At 31.4% G+C, this 24124-nt stretch overlaps 3 protein-coding genes across 9 annotated transcripts; 2 read left to right on the top strand and 1 right to left on the bottom strand.

Moving 5' to 3' along the window:
• Window positions 1–2565: 2565 nt before the first annotated feature.
• Window positions 2566–24103, bottom strand: LOC122513299 (SWI/SNF complex subunit SMARCC2). Of its 7 annotated transcripts, XR_006302714.1 has the most exons (17): window positions 23634–24101; window positions 23058–23177; window positions 22583–22696; window positions 22132–22496; window positions 21823–22047; window positions 21276–21571; window positions 20882–21194; window positions 20044–20795; window positions 19654–19964; window positions 19131–19490; window positions 11158–11242; window positions 10841–11069; window positions 9297–9442; window positions 9143–9221; window positions 7925–8139; window positions 6143–6390; window positions 2566–5082 (listed from the first exon to the last, which is right to left on the bottom strand). XR_006302714.1 is itself a non-coding variant. In XM_043629591.1 (12 exons), exons 2-12 carry the CDS (start codon window positions 23824–23826, stop codon window positions 19140–19142), a joined length of 2961 nt encoding a protein of 986 aa, XP_043485526.1. In that variant the 5' UTR covers window positions 23827–23881; window positions 24000–24101; the 3' UTR covers window positions 18967–19139. The 7 variants fall into 7 exon arrangements, 6 of the variants coding, with proteins under 6 accessions (XP_043485523.1, XP_043485526.1, XP_043485522.1 ...); XM_043629591.1 differs by lacking the exons at window positions 2566–5082; window positions 6143–6390; window positions 7925–8139; ... (2 more) ...; window positions 10841–11069; window positions 11158–11242 and having other exon boundaries at window positions 18967–19490; window positions 23634–23737; window positions 23817–23881; window positions 24000–24101; XM_043629588.1 differs by lacking the exons at window positions 2566–5082; window positions 6143–6390; window positions 7925–8139; ... (2 more) ...; window positions 10841–11069; window positions 11158–11242 and adding an exon at window positions 15663–15750.
• On the top strand, window positions 12124–15891 carry LOC122513218 (protein PTCD3 homolog, mitochondrial). Its single transcript, XM_043629482.1, has 10 exons — window positions 12124–12377; window positions 12613–12736; window positions 12811–13008; window positions 13068–13324; window positions 13466–13574; window positions 13666–14002; window positions 14104–14306; window positions 14400–14738; window positions 14823–15035; window positions 15121–15891. Exons 1-10 carry the CDS (start codon window positions 12349–12351, stop codon window positions 15271–15273), a joined length of 1962 nt encoding a protein of 653 aa, XP_043485417.1. The 5' UTR covers window positions 12124–12348; the 3' UTR covers window positions 15274–15891.
• LOC122513324 lies at window positions 15766–18566 on the top strand. Its single transcript, XM_043629642.1, has 4 exons — window positions 15766–16416; window positions 16523–16853; window positions 17780–17985; window positions 18089–18566. Exons 1-4 carry the CDS (start codon window positions 15914–15916, stop codon window positions 18303–18305), a joined length of 1257 nt encoding a protein of 418 aa, XP_043485577.1. The 5' UTR covers window positions 15766–15913; the 3' UTR covers window positions 18306–18566.
• Window positions 24104–24124: the final 21 nt, after the last annotated feature.

Genomic DNA, 24124 nt, shown 5'->3' on the forward strand with positions numbered 1-24124 from the left:
TCAAATTAATTACTTTTTATTGTCATTAAATATATAATTAAATATATATATATATATATATATAAGGTAGAAACTAAGCCTACCGTCGATAAAGTAGAAAAAGAAATGTACTGTCGGTAATTCAGATGCTTACCAACAGAGCTTGTAAGTATTTCTGATCGATAAAACAGATTGCTATTATATCTACATTATACAAAAATTTAAATGCTTTATTAAAATACTCAGATGTATGTGTGTGTGTTATTCTCGACTTATATATATATTGTATATATATATATATATATATGCAATTCATTGTAAATTTATAAACAGCATGAATATGAAACTAATGAAAAATAATAATTGAAGTTATAAGTTATAGAAAAACTAGAAGATCATTTAAGTATGCGCATCGAGTTATGCTCAATCATTATATTGTTTTTATTTGTCAGTGAAGCGAAAAATAGCTTTAGCAGGCGCGCCCAGAAACATTACGTACATTCAACTTCCGGTTGTGAAGAGAACATAGTGCTCGTACACTGAGCATTTACGCTTGCGTAGCAGACCCATTTCCTTCTTGAACAAAGATCTTTTCAAACTTATCCTAAACTGTAACGTTGTATTTATCTAACAACAGTTTTCACAACTATTACATTTAATAAAAATTAACAAATAAAACATGGACCCTTAACATTATCCAAATATCATAGAATGATACCATTAAAAATGTAAACATTTTATTACAGTCTTATAAACCTAATATTCTTCCTATTATACAATTTTATTTTTATTCTTGATTATTCATTACGTTTATCGACCATTATAGCATGTAAGAAAATTAATTAAATAATTTCATAGAAAATTAATATGCTACACAGATAATTTAGAGATGAAGAAAAAAAACAAAAGTCACGAAAGTGTAATCAATTAATTTCTAGGATATATCGAAATAAAAGGAAAACAAAAGATCGTTAGATAGGCCGACAAAAAATTGTATTATATAGGAAATAGTTTAGATCTATAGGTACCAAGCAGGTGGTAGGAGAACGAGCGCAGTTCCTACTCGTGGTTCAAATTTTAAACAGAAGATCGGCGGCGCTTGCCATCTGGGCCTCGAAGGCGTGTAAAACGCATACGGTGTTGTATTGGCGGATACAAAATAATACTCTCATAAGAATTCCAATATATTTAAAGATATTCCTTGAAATATTTAAAAATTAAATAATACGAGATAAGTATTGTTTCCCTGCATGTAATAAACGCAATTGTATATGTTAATTCAAACGCTAATTATATGAATATCTGATTTGATTAAAACCTTATTAATAACAATTAATATTCCATTAATGGAATCATTCGATTTGTTTAAAATCTAATCAAAAGAAATATAATTACACATTGTTCATTCATACGATACCTATATATATCATATACTTAAAATATCATCGACACGAACTTTTTAGATAATTCAATAATATAGAAGTATTAACAAGTGATAAGAAATAATTTTAAACATTAACAAATGTATACAAATAATTATAAATTTCATGAAAAATAATTAAGATAAAGAAAGTATGTTTTTTCTTAAAAATACATCTTTGAAAAAGGTAGGAAAATTCTTTTTTTAACAATGAACCAGAAAATTTGTCTAGAAAGGAAAAGGTTTCTTTTTCCTATGAAAAGCAGTTTTCAAGGATAAAGAAAAAAATATATATGCATATATAAAGGGTGTCTGAGATTTTCCCGACCAATCGGTGTCAGTGTATTCTGTTCACGAAACTAAGCAGTTCGAGTATTTCTGTCGGGTAAATCATACACGTAATTAATGTCCACATATTTTTGATTTAAAAATATTTTCGGCATTTTGATCAGTAGATATAAGAAAAAATATATCTAATCAATTAGAAGAAATATAAGAACAATCTTCGTCAAATTAATTTAAACATTTGTTACTAATATCACAATTTTTGTATAAATCTTTATATATTCTACATTTTTATAACATTATTTTCTAATTTTCATATACAGAATACGCTGACAACGTTGGTCTGGAAAAAAAACTTGGATACCTTGTATATTGCATAGATAAATGCGAAGAACGAATCCACAAAATCTGGGGCTGCGAGCTCGATAAAGGGGGTTTGTTGACGAGCCCTTAAACACAACGAGAAAAGCAGGTATAGGAATAAGGGACCAAGAACCGTTTGAAACTTAGTGACGAAGTAGGTATATGATCAAAGAATGAGTTTGAGAGAGACAGAAATAAAGAAAGGAAAAGAAGAAAAAAAGATTTAAAATAGGATAAAAGAAAAAAGGAAAAAGAAGAAAAGAAGAAAAGGTAGTAGAGAAGATAGAAGAAGAAAAACGAGAACGGAAAAGAGAAAAAATGCATTTGAGAGGTAATAGCCACGGTTTGGAAAAGGAAGAAGAGGCGCGGTTACAGAAGAAAAGAATAGAACAGAAAACCAGACAGATGGAGAAAACCAAGGGGTAGGTTAAACCTAAGCATTTTCTTGAAAATTCGTATAGTCTTTTGCTCTCCCGATAAAAGCATTTGGTCTCTTTCTGTCTCTTTCTTCCTTTTTCTGTTCATGGTTCGTGAAAATCCCTACAGACTGACGATGGCGAACAAAGAAAAATGTTCTCCTTGGGGTGTCGGTCTACATGGTACATATATACATACATACATACATACATAAACCGGCCTGTTCGGGGCAAGCTGCAACGCTTTGCTACGACGCACCATCGACAATGACCTGCTCGCTTCTACATAAATACATATATACGCACATACACAACAAGATTTAACGCTGTTCGTAGAAAAGTTAGCTGGTATACTTGCAAAATATATTCGAAATTCAACGAAGACTTAAATATTCGTTTATAATATAAAAATCAATAGCCTTTACATGTACCACAATTAAATACGCTTATTCTATCAATATAAATAGATGCGCATGTGTATTGAATTGTTTTCCAAATTATATAGCCAATTGAAAATATAAGTATAAGTGTTATCTTTGAATATTTTTTTGAAAGTTGATACTAACTTCTCATGAAATCTAATACAAATATGTTAATAAATGCGAGTGCGTGTTCGTAGAATCAAATACGTTTCTTCTATCAAGATTCTCTGTCAAGATTGCAAGGAAAGTTCGTGACAACTTGATTATTTTACAAATTATATATACATATATATATATACATCTATAATTGTTACTCAAATTCTTCCAAAACATATTGTTAAGTTTAGTTGAGTTATTCAAATATAAAAGCGTTGTTTCTAAATATTTTTTGAAAATCGACACGAACATTTCATAAAACCCAATGCATAGTATATAAACATTTAAAAGTGTGAGTGGACATCTACTGTTCACCTTGACACTCGATGGTCGTTATACTAAAATTTGAAGTTCCTCCGTTAAGGGTGAGAAATATTACAAGAGAGAGAGAGGAATAATAAAAAGAAGGTCAACTTCTTGCAAGAATGGAACGGAATGAAATGAAATAAAATTAAACGAAACGAATAGGACACGCGCGTACAATCTGGAAAATAAATTCAGGGACAACTGTTGGGTTTCGGTAAACGGCCGGTGTTGTGCAGCGATAGAGAAAAAGGGAAAGAGGGATGCAGGGGGTTGAGAGGTAAGTAAAGGGAGAGAAGCAAATGGTGGAAAAGGAGAGATCAAACGGGGATCAAATGGAATGAGTGAGATGGATAATGAAAAGTAGAGACAGGAAAGGAACAACAGTGGAAATAAGGAACGATGAGAAGAGTATGCTTCTGCGCACATATCCTTTTTCTATATGTGTGGATGAATTTGAGTATATGTTGTTGGTTCTCTCTCTCTCTCTCTCTCTTTCTTTTTCAGTGTCGACATATATGTACAAAAGTATATATATATATATACATATACTTATGTACATATATATATAAGCGCGTGCCCGCGCAACCAACAGCAGATGCGCTCAGAGTGCAGCTGTCCTCCTACAAGTGGTTCTCAATCATCCCTTTTCTTCATTTTCTTTCTCCCCCTAATCGGACTCTGATACGAACGAGCATGAGCGTTCGCGCGCGCGCGCGCGCAGGCACGCTTCCGCGTGTGACAAAGGAAAACGCAGTAGTAATACACATTCTGCTACCCGATAAACTCTACTCGGCGCTGCCCTTGCTCTTTTTCTCCTATCGGATTTCTCTTTGTTCCTTACTGTTAGATACATATACATACATACATATGTACAAATTTATATGTATGTATGCATTGTGTACAATCTGAGAGCTCGGAGATGTAACGAATCAACCCAGGGATTCACGTTGTTATTGGATTTTCAAAAATTTTCTTTTTCCAGAAGGAAACAACTAAACAATCGATAGTTGACGTACATTCATCTCGCATAATCCTCAATAGTCTAATTTGATACACTGTGTTATTTTTATTTTTCTATGATATTAAATTATATTTACTTGTTCTGTATGTTGTTATAAAATAAAATATTATTTGTAAAATAATTTAAACCCCTTCAAAATGTCAAAATATATATATATATATGTATATATCTTTAAACGAAAGACCACTTGCATAATCACTGATTCATTTAAATACATATGTACAGTTCCGTGTGAACATGTTATCATCGATTGCACAATAAACTGTAACGATTAGATTAAGAAGGAACGTTGAGATGAACGATCATCGATTACAATAAAATTCGATTAAAATGAATTATTTAATGAGTTTTATAAAATTTTGACCATTTGCAAAATCAAATTGAAAATTAGTTTGCTCGAGTAAACGTTTAAACTTTGTTATGAAACTGTGCAGTCTTTAGAAATTCTTCGATTAATTATAATCGATGGTAGCGAGTAAATATCATTTGTAGTAGAACGTATTAAGTTATAGGTGTGTATAATTTTCTTGAATGAATTTATGTTGATTCCTCTTAATCAACGATTCGATAATGCTACGATAAACTGTTGCAACCTGCTATGCTGGGATTGCTCGTTGAAGTCGAGAGCACGTGGTTGTCCTGAGTTCCAGCTGTCCCAGGTGAAGGAAAGAAACGACCGGATGAATAGTCCTTGAAAGCAACCAAGTTTGTTATCTACAAATGAGAACATAGTTTATTGTATATATATATATATTATATATTTCATTATATTTCAATTGTATATTATTGAATATTAATAATATTAATATTTGTCGATAATTTTGAAAATAAACGAATAAAAATGTAAATATAAAAGTAATTATAAAAAAGAAAACAATTAAGTGAGTATTTATATTTAAATATATAAGTATAATGAAAGTATTTTGAATTTGTCTAAACATATGTAGCTAATAAATATATATATAATCATAATTATTGTCATTATTAAAATAGAAAGAACAAAAATGTATTATTAGCCATTCTTATAAAAATATAAAAGAAAATTAGTTAGACAAGAAAGATGAATTTTTAGTAGCACAGGAATTGGACGGTTAACAGTCATAATAAATCAGATTGCAAGGATGATTCATATTTTTGTGGATCATCATCTCAACGTCTTCATCGTCAGTTATATAGGATAAAAAGGGATGTACGTAGAAGATTGAAGGAAGGAAGGAACAAACAAAAATGGTGTATAGTTTGGGTCTTGAAAGGTGCGTAACAGAAAATCCAGGACAGCTGATACAATTTTTGGCGGGCTCCTCGACAGAGTAGATCGGAATACGACAAAGAAGTATCGGCCAAGGAGAGGAAAAAGAGAGGGGTGGTAAGTAAAGCAAAAGGAAAACAAGTGATGAAGTAAGAGGGGATCCAGAGGAAAAAAGAAAAAGAAAAAAAAAGAAAAAAAAAGAGGGAGAGAGGGGGGACACTGGACGGATAGATGAAGAAACCTAACAGAAAGAAACAAGGAGAGTGAGAGAGAGAAAGAAAGCGAGAAAAGGGACGAAATGGTGGAAAGGGGAAGGATTTGAAGGCTCCATGTATGTATACGTCTGTTTCTTTATGTATGAGTGCTGATCCTGCTGTTGCTGTTGGTGGTGTTGCTGCTGCTGTTGGTGTGCTGTTGCTGCTGCTCCTGCTTCGTCGTCGTCGCTCTGTTAAATAAGAATAAGCTCCCCACCACCGATGAGAAGCCTACGGGTACCTATATAGCCAGGGGCTTTCATGTACTCACGGCAGCCAAAAGGAATAAAGAGGAGGAACACCTGGCCACGAGCAGCAGTTTGCTCGAAAACTTCCTACGTGAAGCATCGTCTTCTTCATCTTTGCTTCTTTTTCATCATCAGCAAGATCACCATCAGCTTCCAAGATCTTCTTCATCTTCAGTCGGGATTTCTCCAAGTTACCAGAATATTGTAGAATACGTGCTTCATCTTCTCTTAAATTTTCTTCGAGGCATCTTCTGAAGGCATCGTCGTTGTTCTGAAAGGAATACCGGCTAAATTAAATAGTGTTTGTGCGTTATTATTGTGAAGAAAAAAGGAAAGAAAAAGTCGAGAAAGGAAAACACGGTTGAACAGATTCCTCGCATCTTCTTAACATGTACACATAAATGAGAGAGGAAGAGAGAAAAAGAAAAGAAGAAAAAGAAACTTCGAAGAGGTAAACGTGTTGGCCCACGAGGGAATTTTTTCCTCCCAAGAGGATTCGAGTTTCGAAGAAATATTTGATCATTTTCGTCGAGATTTGGTTTGTGTAAATCTATATATATATATATATTTATATATATATATATATAAACATATATACATACATACATACATACATACATAAATATATATTTATTGGGTTGTCCTTACAATTTAAAAGCCGGTAATTATTTAGTTGAAGTCGTACATCGTTTTAAAATTCCTTTGGTTATTACAAATATTCAAAAAGGTAGAAATGAATTCTTTATGATGAACATATTCTAAACAATAAAATTGTCGATTTGGATGCATATTGTTTGCAATGAAATAAATAAAGTACTAATATTAAATAAAAAATAGCCTAAACTAATAAACATCAAAGATATAATTTGTCATCAGGATAACGGAAAATTTTATAAAAGAAAATAATCATAATATATTTGCTTTTAAATGTTTCCTTAAAATCGTTACGAACATTTTCTTAAGGACAATCCAACAAATATATAAGTATAAATAATGTTTACATTATATAACACATATAATAACGTTCTTATAAATAATTGTAAAAGAAAAAGGTATATTGGGATGGAATTGAATATATTTCATTGTTATCGCATGGTTTTTCTACGTTGAACGTTACAAAAGAAAGAATAATCTCTCTCCCTCTTTCTCTTTCTCTTTTTGAATTACTCGTTATGTTGGGAGGATGATGTGCGCGCGTGGCTTCTTCGGGTTCTTCCTATCCCTACTTCTCATACACACCCCACTTTCTCTCTCTCTCGTTCTCTCTCTTACTCTCACTCTCATTCTTCCATCAGTAGTCGCGTAGTAGTCTTCGTCATAGTAGTTCGTCATAGTCGTCCAAACACGCGCGTTGTTCGAATGTCATTCGGAACCGGGCTTCTCTTCACGCTTACTTAAAACAGAAACAGGATAAGTCATAGTAATAGAAACGTTTCAATGTAAAGTCGTTACAATATATAAAGATATTTCTCATCTCAAGTAACGTTTCAAAGAAAAAGAAAACAAGACAAATATTAAGGATAAAATTAAATTAATTTGAATTTGAAAATATTTCGGGGAATTAACTAGAATCAATTTTATAAATATAAATTGTTTCCTTAATTTTATAGTTTAACTTGAGATATATCTAGAAACATGTAACTGAAAGGGCTCTTCGATTTGGAAACTAAACCGCCAAGGCCAAATCGTAGGGTCTCGTGCGCGTGCACACATACACACGCATATGTGTACATATATGTATATACAGAGATATATAGTTTGGTGAGACGCTGGATGCATTTTCTGTTAGGCAAGAACGCGCGAACCTACGAAATTAGGGCTCTCTTGGGTGGTGGTGTATTCCATCGTCCTCGTCGTCGTTGTCGTCATCATCGTGGTTGTGGTTGTCGAAGATTCTAACAGAGCTTACAAGAGGCCAGGCAAATTGTTTCATAGATCCCCTCCTTTAGTTATACCATCCAAATTCCAAGAATTCCTAGTGTGTAACTCCCTTTCATTCCAGAGTCACGCGAAGTTGTTCCTGAAATTGATTTCATTCGTAAGTTATCATTTTCTTTTACAAATTATCATTTATATTGTTATAGAACATCAATTGAATTTTTTTAACAAATGAAAATTGTATTTGCAATGTGCTACGAAATTTATTGATAATTATTTTCATTTGTGAGTTTTAAAAATAGTGCGACAAAAGAATATCCAAATGAAAAATATTCTGGACCCTTTTTTTAGAGAGTTTAAGAAAGGTAATATAGTGTAGGTAAAGGTATACATATATATATATATAGTTCCTTTGTTCAGCTCAGGATGAAAGCAGACGCGGTTTTATACTGTCCGAAATTTGAGTCGATTTGTAACCCCACTCTTGAACGTGGCCAACCGTGTACCATTCCTTGACCATGGATTGCAAATCATAACTAAATATCTGCTCTCGAAGCTTGGGCTGTTACAACTTAAGTATTACGTTATTTTGGGTCCAGTTTCGATGAAGGAAATAAGACACTACATGGAAGGACATGCCATACATGTATCTACATATATATGGGTATGTGTAAGTGAAATTTGCACCGAAGATAGGCTGAGATTTGTGTCAATATTTAGCTTTTTAGTTAGATAATATTGCACTGGTCCCGGCCTATCGGAATGCATTCTGTTACATCTGAAAGATCAACAAATGAAGAACAAACTAATACAAAAATATGTTAAAAGAGTAATCTTTGGCAGGCTAGGATGGGGGCATTATTTGTTTGGTTTAATTCAAATTGCACTCGTCCCGGCCTGCTAAATTTACTCGATATCATCTAACCGTTTGGATTTCAATTTAAATTTCGTTTAATTTCCTGTTAATTTCTTATATGTTCATGACATTGTTTATTATTAATTGTTGTCTAATAAAAAATTTATTTCGTCGATCTTCTGTGTATATCATCCCTAAGAACAAACAAACAATCTTAACAGCAAATGTTTTTTCATTATTGGATATATCTTTTGTATTAAGATAATAATAAAAGTATGATTATACATACATTATTAAGGATAAATGATGTATTCCATTTGAACTTCCTTTTCAAATGACCGTTATCTTCCTTCCGAGTTTAATTCCATCTACAATAAAAATAAGAAAACAATACGTATAAAGGATAACAAGGGTATGATATTCTATTGGTATTAGTGTGTCACCTAGTGTGTGTGTTGTATATAGGATTCCTGAAAAGGAATGCATGCACGTTCATCCTCGAGTGACCTTGACCTTAATAGCTAGCGAACATGTATACGTAAGGAAATATCCAACGTAACCCCTCGATGTTTAGAAGAAAACGTATCTTCTATAAATTGGCCAATATGTAAAAATATTGATTTAATATCTACTGTAAGAATTAAAATACAAAAAAACATTTAGAGTTAAATACAGTAACAAAAAGCGAGTATAAAGTAGTAGTTGTAGTGGTATAAGTAAAAGGATTACCACGAAGGGGTGTATCGCGTAGTTGGAAGGGTAAAACTCGACAAATAACAAGGATCCTTTAGTTGGCCGATCGTTATTAACGATCACACGAATTGGAAATAAAGCTGCGCACATCCCTTTGTGTTCCTCCTCACACATAACACGTAACCGTTCCACGAAACGGTTGCAGTAGTGAAAAAAGAGGAGGACAGAGGTAGAGGTAAGGTACGCTAAAGAAGAAAGAAAGAAAGAAAGAAAGAAAGAAAGAAAGAAAGAAGGAAGGAAGGAATGAAGGAAGGTAAGGTAAGGTAAAGGTAAAGGTAAAGAAAAAGAATGATGCGAGAAAGGAAGAAGGAAGAAGGTAAAGAAGAGAACAGGCAAAAAAGATGAAAGAAAAGGATTCTTCTCGCCGCGAGAACCTCGAATTCACATGATCGCTGTTCTCGTAGGCTCCTAAGATTCGGGTTTCCTGCTCGACCGTGCATGCCTTAGGCGTGAAAAAGAAATGCTTTTGATATAGTGTATACGTATATATACATATCCATATTCATATATATATATATATAAATATACATCTCTTTCTCACTTTTGATATATAATAAGTATATATATATATGTATGTATATATGCATAATGCAGGTATACACGTGTACATTTGATATATCTATACATACATCTTCTTCCTTTGTCTACCACTCACTGACCGATCCCTCTTGATCGTGCCAGTCCATCTTCTTTCTCTTTTTCTTTCTTTCTTTTCCTCTCTTTCTCTCTTTCGTTTTGGGGTCCTTCTTTCCATGCATACTCTTCTCATTCCTTCTTTCTTTTTTCTTGATATGCGTTGTATGCGTACCTACGCCTAGATCCGGCCATTTTAATTCGTCTCATATGCAGAAAGAGAGAGAAAAGGAGAGAGAAAAAAAAGTACAAAGAAGAAGAAGAAAAACCTGATCAAAAGGAACACTCTCCTCCTGGTAAGAAGAAACGGGGGTTTACGTTACGTTCGATCGAATGAGGAAACACAATAAAAGTAGTGGGGAGGGAGAGGGTTCCCCATAGAATCGCGAATCCTGTTTTTCATTCATATCCTACGGTGGAAGACGCGTGTAACGCGTTCCGCAAGCATCCCCTTTAAAGAGTCCCACGGTTTGAAATAAAACACCTGGCTTCTTACGTGAGTAACGCGTCGTCGTCTCTACGTACATCCGCTTACCCACTCACATATATATACAGATACATATACATGTAAAGATCTTTACTCAAACTTACACATACTTACGTTCTCACGGCACGGTTCTGAACCCATGCTCTTCTATCTCTTTCTCTCTCTCTTTCTTTCCTTCTTTCTTTCTATCTTTCTCTTTCTCGTTGCAGTTCTTCATCATACTGCGTACTTCTTTTTCCCCCTTTATGCACCATCATAGTATTTGGGGTGGTGTGTGCGATGCTGTTTTAGCTTCCTTATAAATTTTATTCAATTCTTTTCCCAATAGGGCAAAGGGTTCATCCTGCATAAGAAATACACCATTCATATGTAAAATTAAAAATTATAAAAAAAAGAACAATTTTTTGGAGAAAACGAATCTCTTTCTCTACCTTGCTATGTTCCTAACAGCTGTCGTGGTGCCGTTTTCAAGGGTGGCGAATAAAGATCCTGGGATTATAAGGATGATACGAGAACCTGAAAAAGCAAGAAGACGTATTATTTTTCAACGGTAGCTGAGACGACGATAACTTTCAAAATTTGATTATCATTTTTCCATCTTTCTGACCTAAATATTATTTTCATATTTGTATTTCTAATCGGAACGAATAACACTTTCTTTGAATGGCATAGTTTCAAAGCTTAGAATTGTTTTGAAATAACTAATTTTTCTAATTAAAACACAAAAAACAAACACAAAAATTATAATCTTTTTAATAACTTTTTTCTAATTCAAACACAATATTCGACTACGTTCACTCTAATGGTCGTAGCCTGCAGCGCACCCTGCAATATGAAAAAGTATTTAAAATACGTTATAATTGAAAAATAAATATATATGTATATAAATATATGTATATAAATTAATATTATTAGTAAACTTATTATAATAAATTGTAGTTATACCTGTTTTAATGTAAAGATACTAATAATATTTAAGCTTGGAATAATTCGTTGAAGCAGTAACATTAAATCTTATTTTCAAATTAATTTCTTCTCAGATATCACGATTTTATCTTAACTGATTTTATTTAATGAACCGTAACGTATTTGATTTGATGCACGTAGATACCATACCGTAAGGCGCGCTTATTTAAATCACAAGTAGAGGGCAGCATGTATAATACCTTTTTATTTTTTATACTTTTTTAAAATTATATTACTTATATGAAAACAATTTTTTATTAGCTTATTTCTAATTAATATTATATACAAAAATTAATAATTACATTACGTATTCTTGATATTTTTTTAATTTACATACGATGATCTATAATCGTGTACACCATTTTAATAAATAGATGTAAAAAGTTTGAACAACTATATGCATCATATATTTACTAGATTGATTTATAATATTCTAATGATAATTATAATTAAAATGAAATAAATATTAGTATTATAATAATTAAATGATGGTTTGATGATCTAATAATATTAAGCCTGTATATAGGCAACCAAATAACTGAGATGCATAAATGGCATAGTGTTGTTATATGCCGAGACTTGATATCAAAAACGTGTTTGAGTACTAACCTAACTTTAAGGTAACCTATTTGAATGGTCGGAATAGGAATAACATAATGAATTTTTTAACAAATACGTCATGCCGGTATGTAATTAAGTATTTTAAAAATAATAATAAAATATATTTATATTATATTATTATTTATACGTAATCAATTTAACTTGATATAGAATTCATGATTTAATACATATTTATTCTTCTTTTCAAACAATACTTTGCAATTACTTTTATTTTTTATATTAACATGTTTAATATTTTATTAATAACAAATGTTTTATTTTATTTGACATTATTGATAATATAATTGTACCTGATGTAGGATGGTTAACAAAATTTTAAGACGATTGCAGTCGTCGTCTTCTATAGTGTCTTCTAACACATCTTCTAATGTTGATATTAAAATACCAGATAGAATAGAACGTGGACCAACAGATATCCTTAGGGTTTGTAAAAAATGATAGTATTTTTCTATTTTTTAATAATTATGATAATATGTTAAATAATTAATACGCTTTAGGCTTTGGAAAGAACCATCTCAAGGGATTCTTCTACTCCGCATTATAAATATTTTAATGATCCATATTTAGTACCTACTTCCAAACAATTGCAACGACATTATGCATTATCTTTGGAATCGGGTAGAAAGACAGCGATGTGGATTCATAAAGAACATGGCGATTTATTTAGAACTGATATTGCTGATCCTGTTATAGAGGTAAATGTTATTAAAATAACATTGATATTATATATTATATATAAAGAATAATTCAACAGGAATTCATGCCACCAGTCGTGTATACAAAAAAAGATCAAGTCTCAGAAGAAATATTGTTAAGGACGATATCAAATGGAAAAACAATCGAAGCTTTACATATATATAACTTATTGGAAGAAAATGTGTCGAACAAAGCTAAACAAAATCTTTTAGAATTGTTATGTTTTACTAATAGTAAGGATCTTCCGGAATTTACCTTTCAAGAGGAAAAATGGTATAAGTTTGAAGATGATCGAAAGAAAAGGAATACTTGGAAGTACGTATTCTAATAGACTAAATTTAATATTTTTTTTTATCGGATTAATTAAATCTGATAGAGTAACTGCATCTTAATCTTACTTAACACATCATTACTTTTTTATTTCTGTAATATCGCTTTAATTATTATTTATTTTAGTCACACAGCAGATATTGAAAAACTATTTAATTTCTTGACGTCACAAGATGCAGAAACTGCAGCTGCCGCATATAATGCTTTAATATGCGGCAAAGCTAAGTATTTAAATGTATGATAATATTTTTATAATATATGTTATATGTTTCTTCTAAATTTCAAAAACTATTAATATATGTAATAATATTAAATATATTTTACAGATACAAGAAGCTTGGCCACTATATTTACAATGTTGTGAAAAGAAGATACCATTAAACGTTAACACGTATAACGCGATAATAAAAATAATACCATTCGTGGTAGGACATTCGACAGATCCTATTAACACAACATACAAAATACTGAAAGATATGAGTACGAATGGTATACATCCTAATTTAGGCACATTGAATTCATCTTTGGAAATAGTATACTCATTGAGATCTTATGACTTGGCAGAAGAGTTTATATATACTTTATTTAAAGAATTTAACTCTATAGGAATAAAACCATCATTGGCCTCGTATTGCTATATACTTCATTTGGAAAGTAAAAATGGTAAGACTATATATATATTATATTTATACGAAATTACAAAATGTCTCTTTTTTTTAAATTATTAATAATTTAATTTAATATTAATTATTCCTTTTGTTTAGGCAATTCTTTAATCTCTATTTTAGAGGATATGATAAATTTATTAGAAAAAAATACCATTGAATTACGTGATCCAGCTGATACCAACTTCTTTCCTATGGCTATGGAAATAGCTAAAACGGATAGTAATTTGAAATTAGGAGAAAAACTCCACAATCTTCTTCTAAAAGATAACAATTTCAAATTTATTTCCAATGCATATTCTGTAAGTTTTAAAATATGCGTATTGTTTGAAAGTATAACTCTGTTATGTATAATACTTATTTCGCTCATTGTTCCTTTATTTTTTTGTTTTTAGGAGAACATTTATTACCGACACTACGTCTCCTTAAAATTGGCAATGTTACCAATAGAAAAGTTTTTCGAATTTTATTATCAATTAAGCAAACATATTTATATACCAGAAAATTCTATTGTGGAAAATATTTTGGAAACTTTAAAACTTCAATCCAATGAAATAATTATAGAAAATTTACCAAAACTCTGGTCGCAAATGTATATGTATAATATGGTATCTAACAACAAGATAGTAAAAATAGCTCTAAAATTAACTTGTCAATGTAATATGGAACAAGACTCGCCACTTCATGAAACATTCGCATCATTCGCTTGGGATTTCTGGCAATTAAATCGAAAGGTTAATAATTCATTATATTTATTTATGATATTTTATCTTTTTAATCAGCATTATTATGAAATAAATATTAATTACTTTTTTCAGGTAAAATCAAATATTAGAAAATTTATATGGGATATTGATATTTTGAAAGATATATTATTGTTGCTCTTGCGTGCTGATTGGGAAAATCAAGCGTACGAAATAATATCTTTCATGATATCCAATGAGGAAGTGATAATGGGTAAATTAGATGCGACACAAATCAATGAATTGTTAGAAATTTGTATTTCCCAAAGTTACGGATCAATTGCCCTCGTAAGATATATACATATATTATTTTTATATATATACATATATATAAAATGTTTGAACTATTTTAATGTAATTTGATGATTTCTAGCTTTTAATTGAATGGTCAATGAAATCTGGCTTAAAAGAAGCCGGCTTGATGGCTAAAAAAGTAAATGATGTTATTTCACTAACTGCAACTGAGAAAAAGAAGTTGATCAATTTAGTGGGAAATGATTTACTTGAATTGAATCTATCCGATTAGAACTAATCCCATAAATGCATAATGAACAGTAGCCTCTGTGACCTTTTTATTGTATTATACCAATCTATAAAACCATTGACTATTAGAACATTTTCCTCATAACTAGATAACACGAGCAGATGAATTTATTAAATGCACATGTATATACATATATATGTGTCTTATGATTTTATATTTATTAATAATAAAAAAAATCTATCTAATATATCGTGTAATATTTGTAAGAGTGAAAAAAAATATTAGAGACGTATATTAAATAATGAAATTATTTCTACGAAGAAACTATATATATTACCATGAATGTTATTAATATAATTTAGTAGCTTTATCCCCCTAAGGTATGTAAATCACATGATGCAGATGATCGACATGTACATCGTAATGTCCTTGTCCCTTGAGTTTGGTTCCGAACGATTAATGAATTAGATTGTACGATGGTGGGAGAGCGTAATCCCTTGTCACTCAAATACCTATTTCCTGCATCACATAGGATAACGTCATAACACTTTGATCTGCTTTAAAGACTAAGACAGTCATATCTGTTCTCATTCAAGCAAGTTAAAGAGAGAGAGATAGGATCTTTTTATTGGATTTGATATTTGTAAGTATTTAAGAAAATATATAAAAAGAGGAAGAGACTATGCGGCTAACGTTAGAGTCTATTCGTGAGTTGATAATGAAAGATGAATCCGACGTGGTGATTACTAATGTAGAAGAAGAACCAGGATCAGGAAGAGGTGATAATTATACATCAATGTTATATCGTGTTCGTGCTAAAGGCAAAAAACAATTCAAAACTGGAAAATGGGATAATTGGGAATGTGCAATCATCTATAAAGTTTTGCCACAATCCAAGGAACGCAGGGAAGCTTTCAAAAGTGAACTTCTGTTTCGTAATGAAGTTGCATTCTATACGTATGTTTGGCCCGCTTTAAATCAGTTACAGGTAAATGGTAAAAAGGTCTTCAATGGTATCGCTAAAATCTATGCTGCAAGAACCGATCTTATAGCAATGGAAGATTTAAGGGAACGAGGTTTTAAAATGGCAGATAGACAAAAAGGTCTTAATTTTGAACATTTAAAACTTGCATTGAAATCTCTGGCTGGTTTTCATGCGCTTAGCCTAACATTAAAAGAAACAAGGTAAATTTATTCTTCTTCTTATTTGATTTCTTATAAGATAGTATACAAATATTGATTTTCTTATTTTTTTATTTAATTTATTGTTTATCTTTGATTGCTTTAAAAGACCGGAAGAATTCTTAAAATTATCAAACCCGAATGATGGCAAAGGTATACAAGAAGTATTATTTCGTATTGAGAATGAAGATTGGTATCGACAGTATTACAAAACTGCAGCTAATAATGCCATAAGAATGGTATCCGAAGGTCTCCCTGAGTGCATGGAAAACAGGAGAGAAGAAATTATGGGGAAATTAAAAGTATTTCTAAACGACAATGTCTTTTTCCGTACGATGAGTGAACTTGCTGCTGCACAGGGTCCACTCACTGTATTTTGCCATGGTGATTGTTGGATCAATAATATCCTTTTTCGAGATCAACAAAATTCTGATACCGAAGTAAGTTTGTTTTACTAACAAATAAGAAAAGCATATAAAGAAGGATCGTGTAATTAATATTCTTTCATTTCGAATGATCTATTTCAATAGAAAAAAGAAATGAAGAATAGAATAACATTTATTTTAAATGTATTTTTATTATATAAATTTATAAGGTTTTTAGTTTAAAAAATTTTCTATAATTATCATCATTAATTTCTACACGAAAAATCCCACTTAATCATTCATCAGGCTATAAGGTTTTGGAATCTAGAATGTAAAAGAACGTAAGAAGAAAAAAGAAAAGAAAGAGGAAAAAGAGAGAAAAAATATATTATTTGCATGATAAACGCATAATATTTGGGGCGTGTAAGTCTTAATTATATTTTTGTCATCAGGGCGCAAATAACTTCTCTCATTGAAAATATACAACATACTTAATACGATAAGCAAATTTCAAATATTCTTCGATATTCTCTTTTGAACTTTCTAGTATATAATGTGTGTGATGATATATCTTGATATTAATTAATATATATATATATATTAATTATATATATATATTAATGATCATTGAAAATATTTAATATATTTTTCATGGATAAGATTCGGTATTATTCGTATTTTGTTAGTTTTTAAATATACTATATTTTGTTAATTATCTTTATATTAATGTTTGTCTGTTTGTTTTCTTTCTTTTTTTATCTTTATAAATAAATTTATTTACACTAGTAAAATACTTTGCATCGGAATACACACAAAGGTTCTCTTAATTGTAAATAGTAGATCAATTGTATAAAATCGTTTAAGTTCCGTGTGTTGTTAATTTAGAATATTCCCAAATAGAAAAGAAAATGAGAGATAGAGAGAAAGAAAGAAAGAAAGAGGAAACATTAAATTTGACCCCCTAAAATAATAATGTACTTTATAATATTTCAATTTTGCAGGATATTTACTTAGTTGATTTTCAACTAAGTCGAGTCGGTTCCCTTGCTCTTGATCTTGCAAATTTATTGTACTGCTGTACAAGTGGAGAAGTTAGGCAGACGTACATGACGCAATTGCTTCAACATTATCATTTTCATTTGATGTCATCGCTACATATACTTAATCCAGAGCAACCACCAAAAAATGCTTCTATTATGTGGGAATTGTGAGTAAAAAGAAAAAGAAGATTAAATAACATTTTGGAAAATGCAATATCTTTGAATACGCAATATATATAAAAATTCATTGTGTTTCTTGTTATCTCTTAGATTGAATAAAGAGATGCGAAGATGTGGACGATTTGGTGTCGGTTTAGCTTTGGATATTTTGCCAATTAGTACGTGTGAAAGCAACGAAGCTCCAGATTTGTACGAAAGAGCAGAAACTGGTAAAGAAGCACCACCACGACCACCACAACCAGGAGCTGAATGTGCTAGATTGATGACTGATTTAGTTTTGGAATTGATACACAATCATGCTTTATAGACTGATCATTGAAAAAGTTATCGTAGAAAAAAATAAGAAACAAAAAAAAAGAAACATAAAATTTCCACAAAAAAAATATGGAAATACTTTAATAGTATTATAATAAGTATTAAAAATGCTTACTATTATTTTTATGGCTTTATAGTGTATACTACAATGATTGATTTTTAATGTAGACACTAATGCGGATTATTTTCGTATTTAATGTATTTATACATGCAAAATTTACAAGCGCAAAGGAATAATTAGACTGAAACAAGATGCTTGTGTGATGATATCTTATTATTTTTTTTCTTTCTTTTTCCTTTAAAAACAAATCTTTCCCAAATAAAAAAAATATAATGTAGAAGCTTCCGTTCATAATTTGTTTACAAATTGTTCAAAATAAATTTATATATTATAGAAGAGAAAGAAGATAAGTATTTTTTTTTTAGATATTTTTTATCTTTCAATACATATATATATATATATAAACATTGAATATATATACATACATATATATATGTACCGCTGACTATTAATACATGTATAAAAATCTATACAAATTTGACAAAATAATTAAGAAATAAACATAAAAGAAATATGAAAGTAGAATAAACTAAAAAAGAAAAGAAGAAGACGACCTGTTTGCTATCTCCAGCGTAATGAAGGTGATAAAATGTGTTGTAAATATATAAGTGTATAATTTTTATGTTTACTATCCTACAGAGTCATCATCATTCATCATCATCATCATTATCATCATCATCATATTTGAAACAATCATAAAAGCATAATGAGAATAATGCCATTATGATTTGTCACTAAAATTAAAAATTAACTCACAATAGAGTTTTATGTTTGCTCCGGAGGTGTATGTTGTTGTTGTTCTTGAGCTAAACGTTGATGTGCTTGTTGTCGTGCTCTGAATTCAGCCGCTCTTAGTTGTTCTAAATGAAATTGTTGTCTTTCAGTAATAAGTTGCTGCCTTTGATATTCAAGTCCCTCGCGTTCGCGTTCCATCGTTGTTTCTAATTCCTCAAAATGACGTAACTTTATTTCTAGCTTTTTCATCTGAGTTTCGACCAGTAACGCGACTAACGATTTTATTTTTCGTTCTTCTACAGCCGCTAAATGTTTCGCTTTAACGGCAGCGGCAGCCAATGCAGCCGCTGCTGCGGATTGTAATTGGGCGTCCCTCACAACCTATTTTATTTACAATAATGAAAATCTGTTAGTATTTATTTGATTAAATTATTTGATTACTCGTTTAACCAGTATCAATTTGTACTCTTTGTTATATATAATATGTATCATTTGTATCATTTGTACTCTTGTTATATATAATGTAATATTTAATGTGATTTACCTTATCCTTTTTTTCTTTTGCCTCAATAGCTTCAGCATCGACGGAAGATTTAGTATCATCTTCGCTTTCTTTAGAATTATCTTCTTTCTGAGTTATCTCTAATGGTGATTGTTCAACGTCCGATGCATCCTTCGATTTTTCTTGATCTTCTTTCTTTGCTTCTATAGAAGCTGGACCTGTCGAATGAGGAGAAGTTACAGATGATGCTTGAGTTCCAGTAGTTGACGGTGTTGTAGTATCATCAGGTGGTTCAGGTGATCCCGTACCAGCAATGCCTGATTGTGCAAGTCCAGCAGCTGGATCAAATTTTCCTAATAATCAAAAATTATCTTTTTTTATAATAGTTCTTATAATAAAATATATTATTTTTTTATGAAACAATATAAATACCATCTGAGTTAGCACTAGCTTGAACATTTCGTAAATGCTGATCCAATAACGCAGCTGGTACTTGATCCTTAATAGCAGCAAATTCTTCCATAGCAGCTTTAGCTGCACTAGCTGCCACTCTAGGATCTACGACTGAAGCTAAAAAGGCTACTGTACTCATAACTGGATTTCCAGCCTTTGAAAAAGGTACTGGTTGATACGCTAGAGGTCCTAAGCCTTCTGGACCACCTTCCTCAAGATATGGGTCTTCTATAGGTAACCGTAAGAAATGTAATATGCATTCATCTTGTGTTCTTGAACCGACATGTTCGCAGACTTTATTCCAATCATCTTTATGAAGTTCTAGGCCTTCCAATAATAAAAGTGTTTCTTGTTCAGTCCAGTCACGTGTTGCTCCAGCTGCTTGTTTGTTCTTTAACACTGCAGGTTTCCTAGAATACTGATCAACTTTTAAACCAAAGTTTGACATAGCATTAGCCGAAACTTTTTCTTCTGTTCCAAGTATAGCAGTAGATTTCTTCTCAAGATCAAGCAATGTTTTTGCTGCAGATGGTTGCGGTGTTTTTGGTGGATTTGGATTAACCGGTGCAAGACCTGATGGAGTATCCGATAATACATGAAAATGAGATGTTGGTGGTGGACCCATAGGTGTAGGTCTAGATTCTGCATCTACTTGATAATTAATTAAACCCCATTGTTCCAGAAAAGCATGAACACGCATAATTGCACAAACATCTCCAGCTAAATTACGCCTGTATAAATATGAAAACACTTGTTATACAAAGTAATTTCTCCTTAGATTAAGATTCTTTTAAAATTATATTACACAAAATTATACCTGCAAGCTGTTGATGTAATATATTCTGTAGGATTTAATCTATAGGTATCTATCATAAAATTCCTGTATGCAAGATAAATTTCAGGTGTTTTAGATTTGTTTTTCCCATTGAAGAATTCAGATAATGCTCTTTTCTCTATAGTATGAATTGAATTGTAGTCGAACCAGGCTGAATAACTTGGTACAACTATATGATGAGTTTGTTCTGTAACATTATCTTCTGGCTCGTCTCCTTTACCTCCTTCTCCTCTTTCTTTGCTCGTATCTCTTTCCTCTCTGTCTTGAGTTCCCTGAGAGCTACCTTTGTCGCCTGCTTTTTAAATTTTACAATTTTACAATTAGATATTACAGTGTACGCATGTACAAAATTTAAAATAATATTATTTTGACAAACCTTCTATCGGCTCATCTAAATCTGCCATATTCCCAGATTTAAGAGGTTGCAGTTCATTATCCTGTTTTTTATTTCCAGTTGATGCCAAACTACTGCTTGTCGTCGCATTACTGTTCTGGCCTGTTATTGGCGGATTAGCAGGAGCGGCAACAACTTCGACAATGCGAGGTTCAGCTGGTGGATCCTCCATCCCTTGGGTAAGATCTTCTTCCTCATCTCCAGTACCTCGGGATTTCTTTGGAGTAGCTGCCGAAGAAGTCGATGAAGTGCTTTGTAAATTTGATGGAGCCCTGCTACTGAACATATTACGTAATGTGCTATATTAGAATCGTATCTCTTCCCAATTAAAATTAATCTACAGGATCCAATCGAATAATATGTACAACGTGGTTGCACTTTTATTCCTTATGAAAAAATAAGAACAAAATGCATGAACTTTTATCGAATTTTTTGTTTTTCTTTTATCTTATGTTTCCAACTTAGTACATATTTTTTGTTCAGGATCCTGTTACATATGTATATAAAATTAGTTATATGCAATCCAAACCTTTTGCGTTTTCCAAGTTTTGGTAGTGGACTTGGGGATCTTTTCCTTTTGGGTTTTTTTCCTGATGGTGGATGAGCAGGTTGGGCCATTAAATCTTCTACTAAAAGTCTATATTTGTGAACTTTCTTTTGTCCGCTATCATCTACCTCATAATCTTCTTCATTCATCCATTCATTGTATAAATCTAAATCGAGCGCCCACGTCGCGGAAACCTTATACACTGATCTAAAGATAAAATATAACATTTTAGATAATTAAAATTAACCGAATAAAATAATAAATTAACAAAAAGAGGATTATTAATTGTACCTTGTACTTGTAATATTAAGAGTTCCTTCAGGAAATTCCCAAGGAAGATCTAGAGTAGTCCAAGAGTCATAACTATCTGGGAAGTAATACCAATGAAGAAGAACCGATCTTTCACGTCTCATACATGGTCTAGCGCATTCTTCTTCCATTGGATCTACTGATGGAAAAATAATATGTGTAGCATCTGCTTCATTCTCAACAACTGTGCCTTGATGTCGTCTTACTGCTTCTTTTACTTTTGTTGCCGTTGGTTTATCGACGTCGGCTCTTACAAAGACGCTAGGTATAGTCAAACATCTATTCTGAGTTAAAGCGCGCTCTGCTGCCATTAACATTTCTACTATGCGATCCATACGAGAGCCTGACTATATTAAAAATAATTAAAAGGAATGTTACATTGCGATATCAGATATAATATATTGCTGACGTTAAATAAATTGTAAAAAAATACCTTTCCAACTGGAAAGTCAAACCTACGCCATCCTTGTTCTTGCTTAAATCGATAAGCGGTAGAAAGTATATGACACAAACCACCTCCAGGTTTAAAGTCTAAGAAACATTTCATCTAGAGAAAATAATTATTACCTTGTCTGTACAATGTATAAATACATACATACATATATCTATATATTTTTACATATACACTCCTTGTATGTTATTTTTTTAACAAAGAGTGTACATACAGGATGTTCTGTAACCAAGGTGCACACGTATTCAACAAATTTTCAAACTTATTTTTCTCTAAAACAAAGTCTTATATAAACTAATTTAATTCAACATTTTTGACTTAATTATTCACGTAGAATCACTTCCTGCTTGCTTGTACCACCAGTTACAGGTCATCCTGTATATATATATATATATACATATGTAATTTTTATAATGGTAAATATTATATATATATATTTATATATATATATACATACCGGTACCCTTGTCATGGGTGGTTTGGTTACATTTTTTCCTAAATTATCCTCTTGGAACTGCAGCAATTGTACGACTAATGTTGCTAAACTTTTATTTGTCGGAGGATCTGTTTGTACATACTGTAAGAAATATTAATAAATATAACTGTATGAGATCAATCATTGAGAACTTTATAACATAGTAATTTCATTCGTAATGCATCATCGCACACAATCAAGTCTTTCAATATAATATTAAACAACGCATTGTATGAAAAGGCGTAAGATATGATACTTGAATCGCAGCAAGTATTATTTTATTGTGTCAAACTATATGCAATGTGGGTTAAAGTATGTGCACGTGGACATTGAAACAATTAAAGGAGCATTATGTATCAGTGCTTGCGGGTTGAAAATTTGAGACATAAGAACAAATGATAAAATATTTAAATATATGTATACATATATATAAATTTAATGATAAATAATAAAAGAAATAATAATACAACAAAATAAGTATTGTAAGACGTATAAAATTAGATATTTGTTAATAAAATTTATCGACGCCGTGTATTAGTAAGTGGAGCTGATACATACCTTTTTACAATTTTTTAAAAGCCATTGTTTAACACCGTCAAGTTGTGCGAGGATTTCCGCAGATTCAAAAAATTTGGCATTCGGTCCTCCATCCTTTTTTGGGCCTAACGCAAGCATTTTTTATATATAAAACTTAGACCTATTAATCCTTCAAGAATACAACGAACAATAACGCCGCGTTACTTGCAAACATGACACGCCTCTGAAGTTGGTTGTATCTCTTCGATTCACAATAAATCCGGCCAGGCCTAACAATATTTACTTATTTATACTTTAAATAATACGTTAATAATATTATTAAAATGACGTAAATGTGACTGATGGTTAAGATGATATCCCAATATAATAATACGTTCGAATTATAACCTAAATAAAAATGCAGATATCCGTGAGATCCGACGTGAAGGCCGATGATATTTCAAACGTTCTCATTGGTCGAATTTGCTCGTTCAAATATGTCGGCCAATGTACTTCGAATGTAGCAGGAAATC

The sequence above is a fragment of the Polistes fuscatus genome, unplaced genomic scaffold (genome assembly GCF_010416935.1).
Source record: "Polistes fuscatus isolate 324 unplaced genomic scaffold, CU_Pfus_HIC Scaffold12, whole genome shotgun sequence".
Lineage (NCBI taxonomy): Eukaryota > Metazoa > Arthropoda > Insecta > Hymenoptera > Vespidae > Polistes > Polistes fuscatus.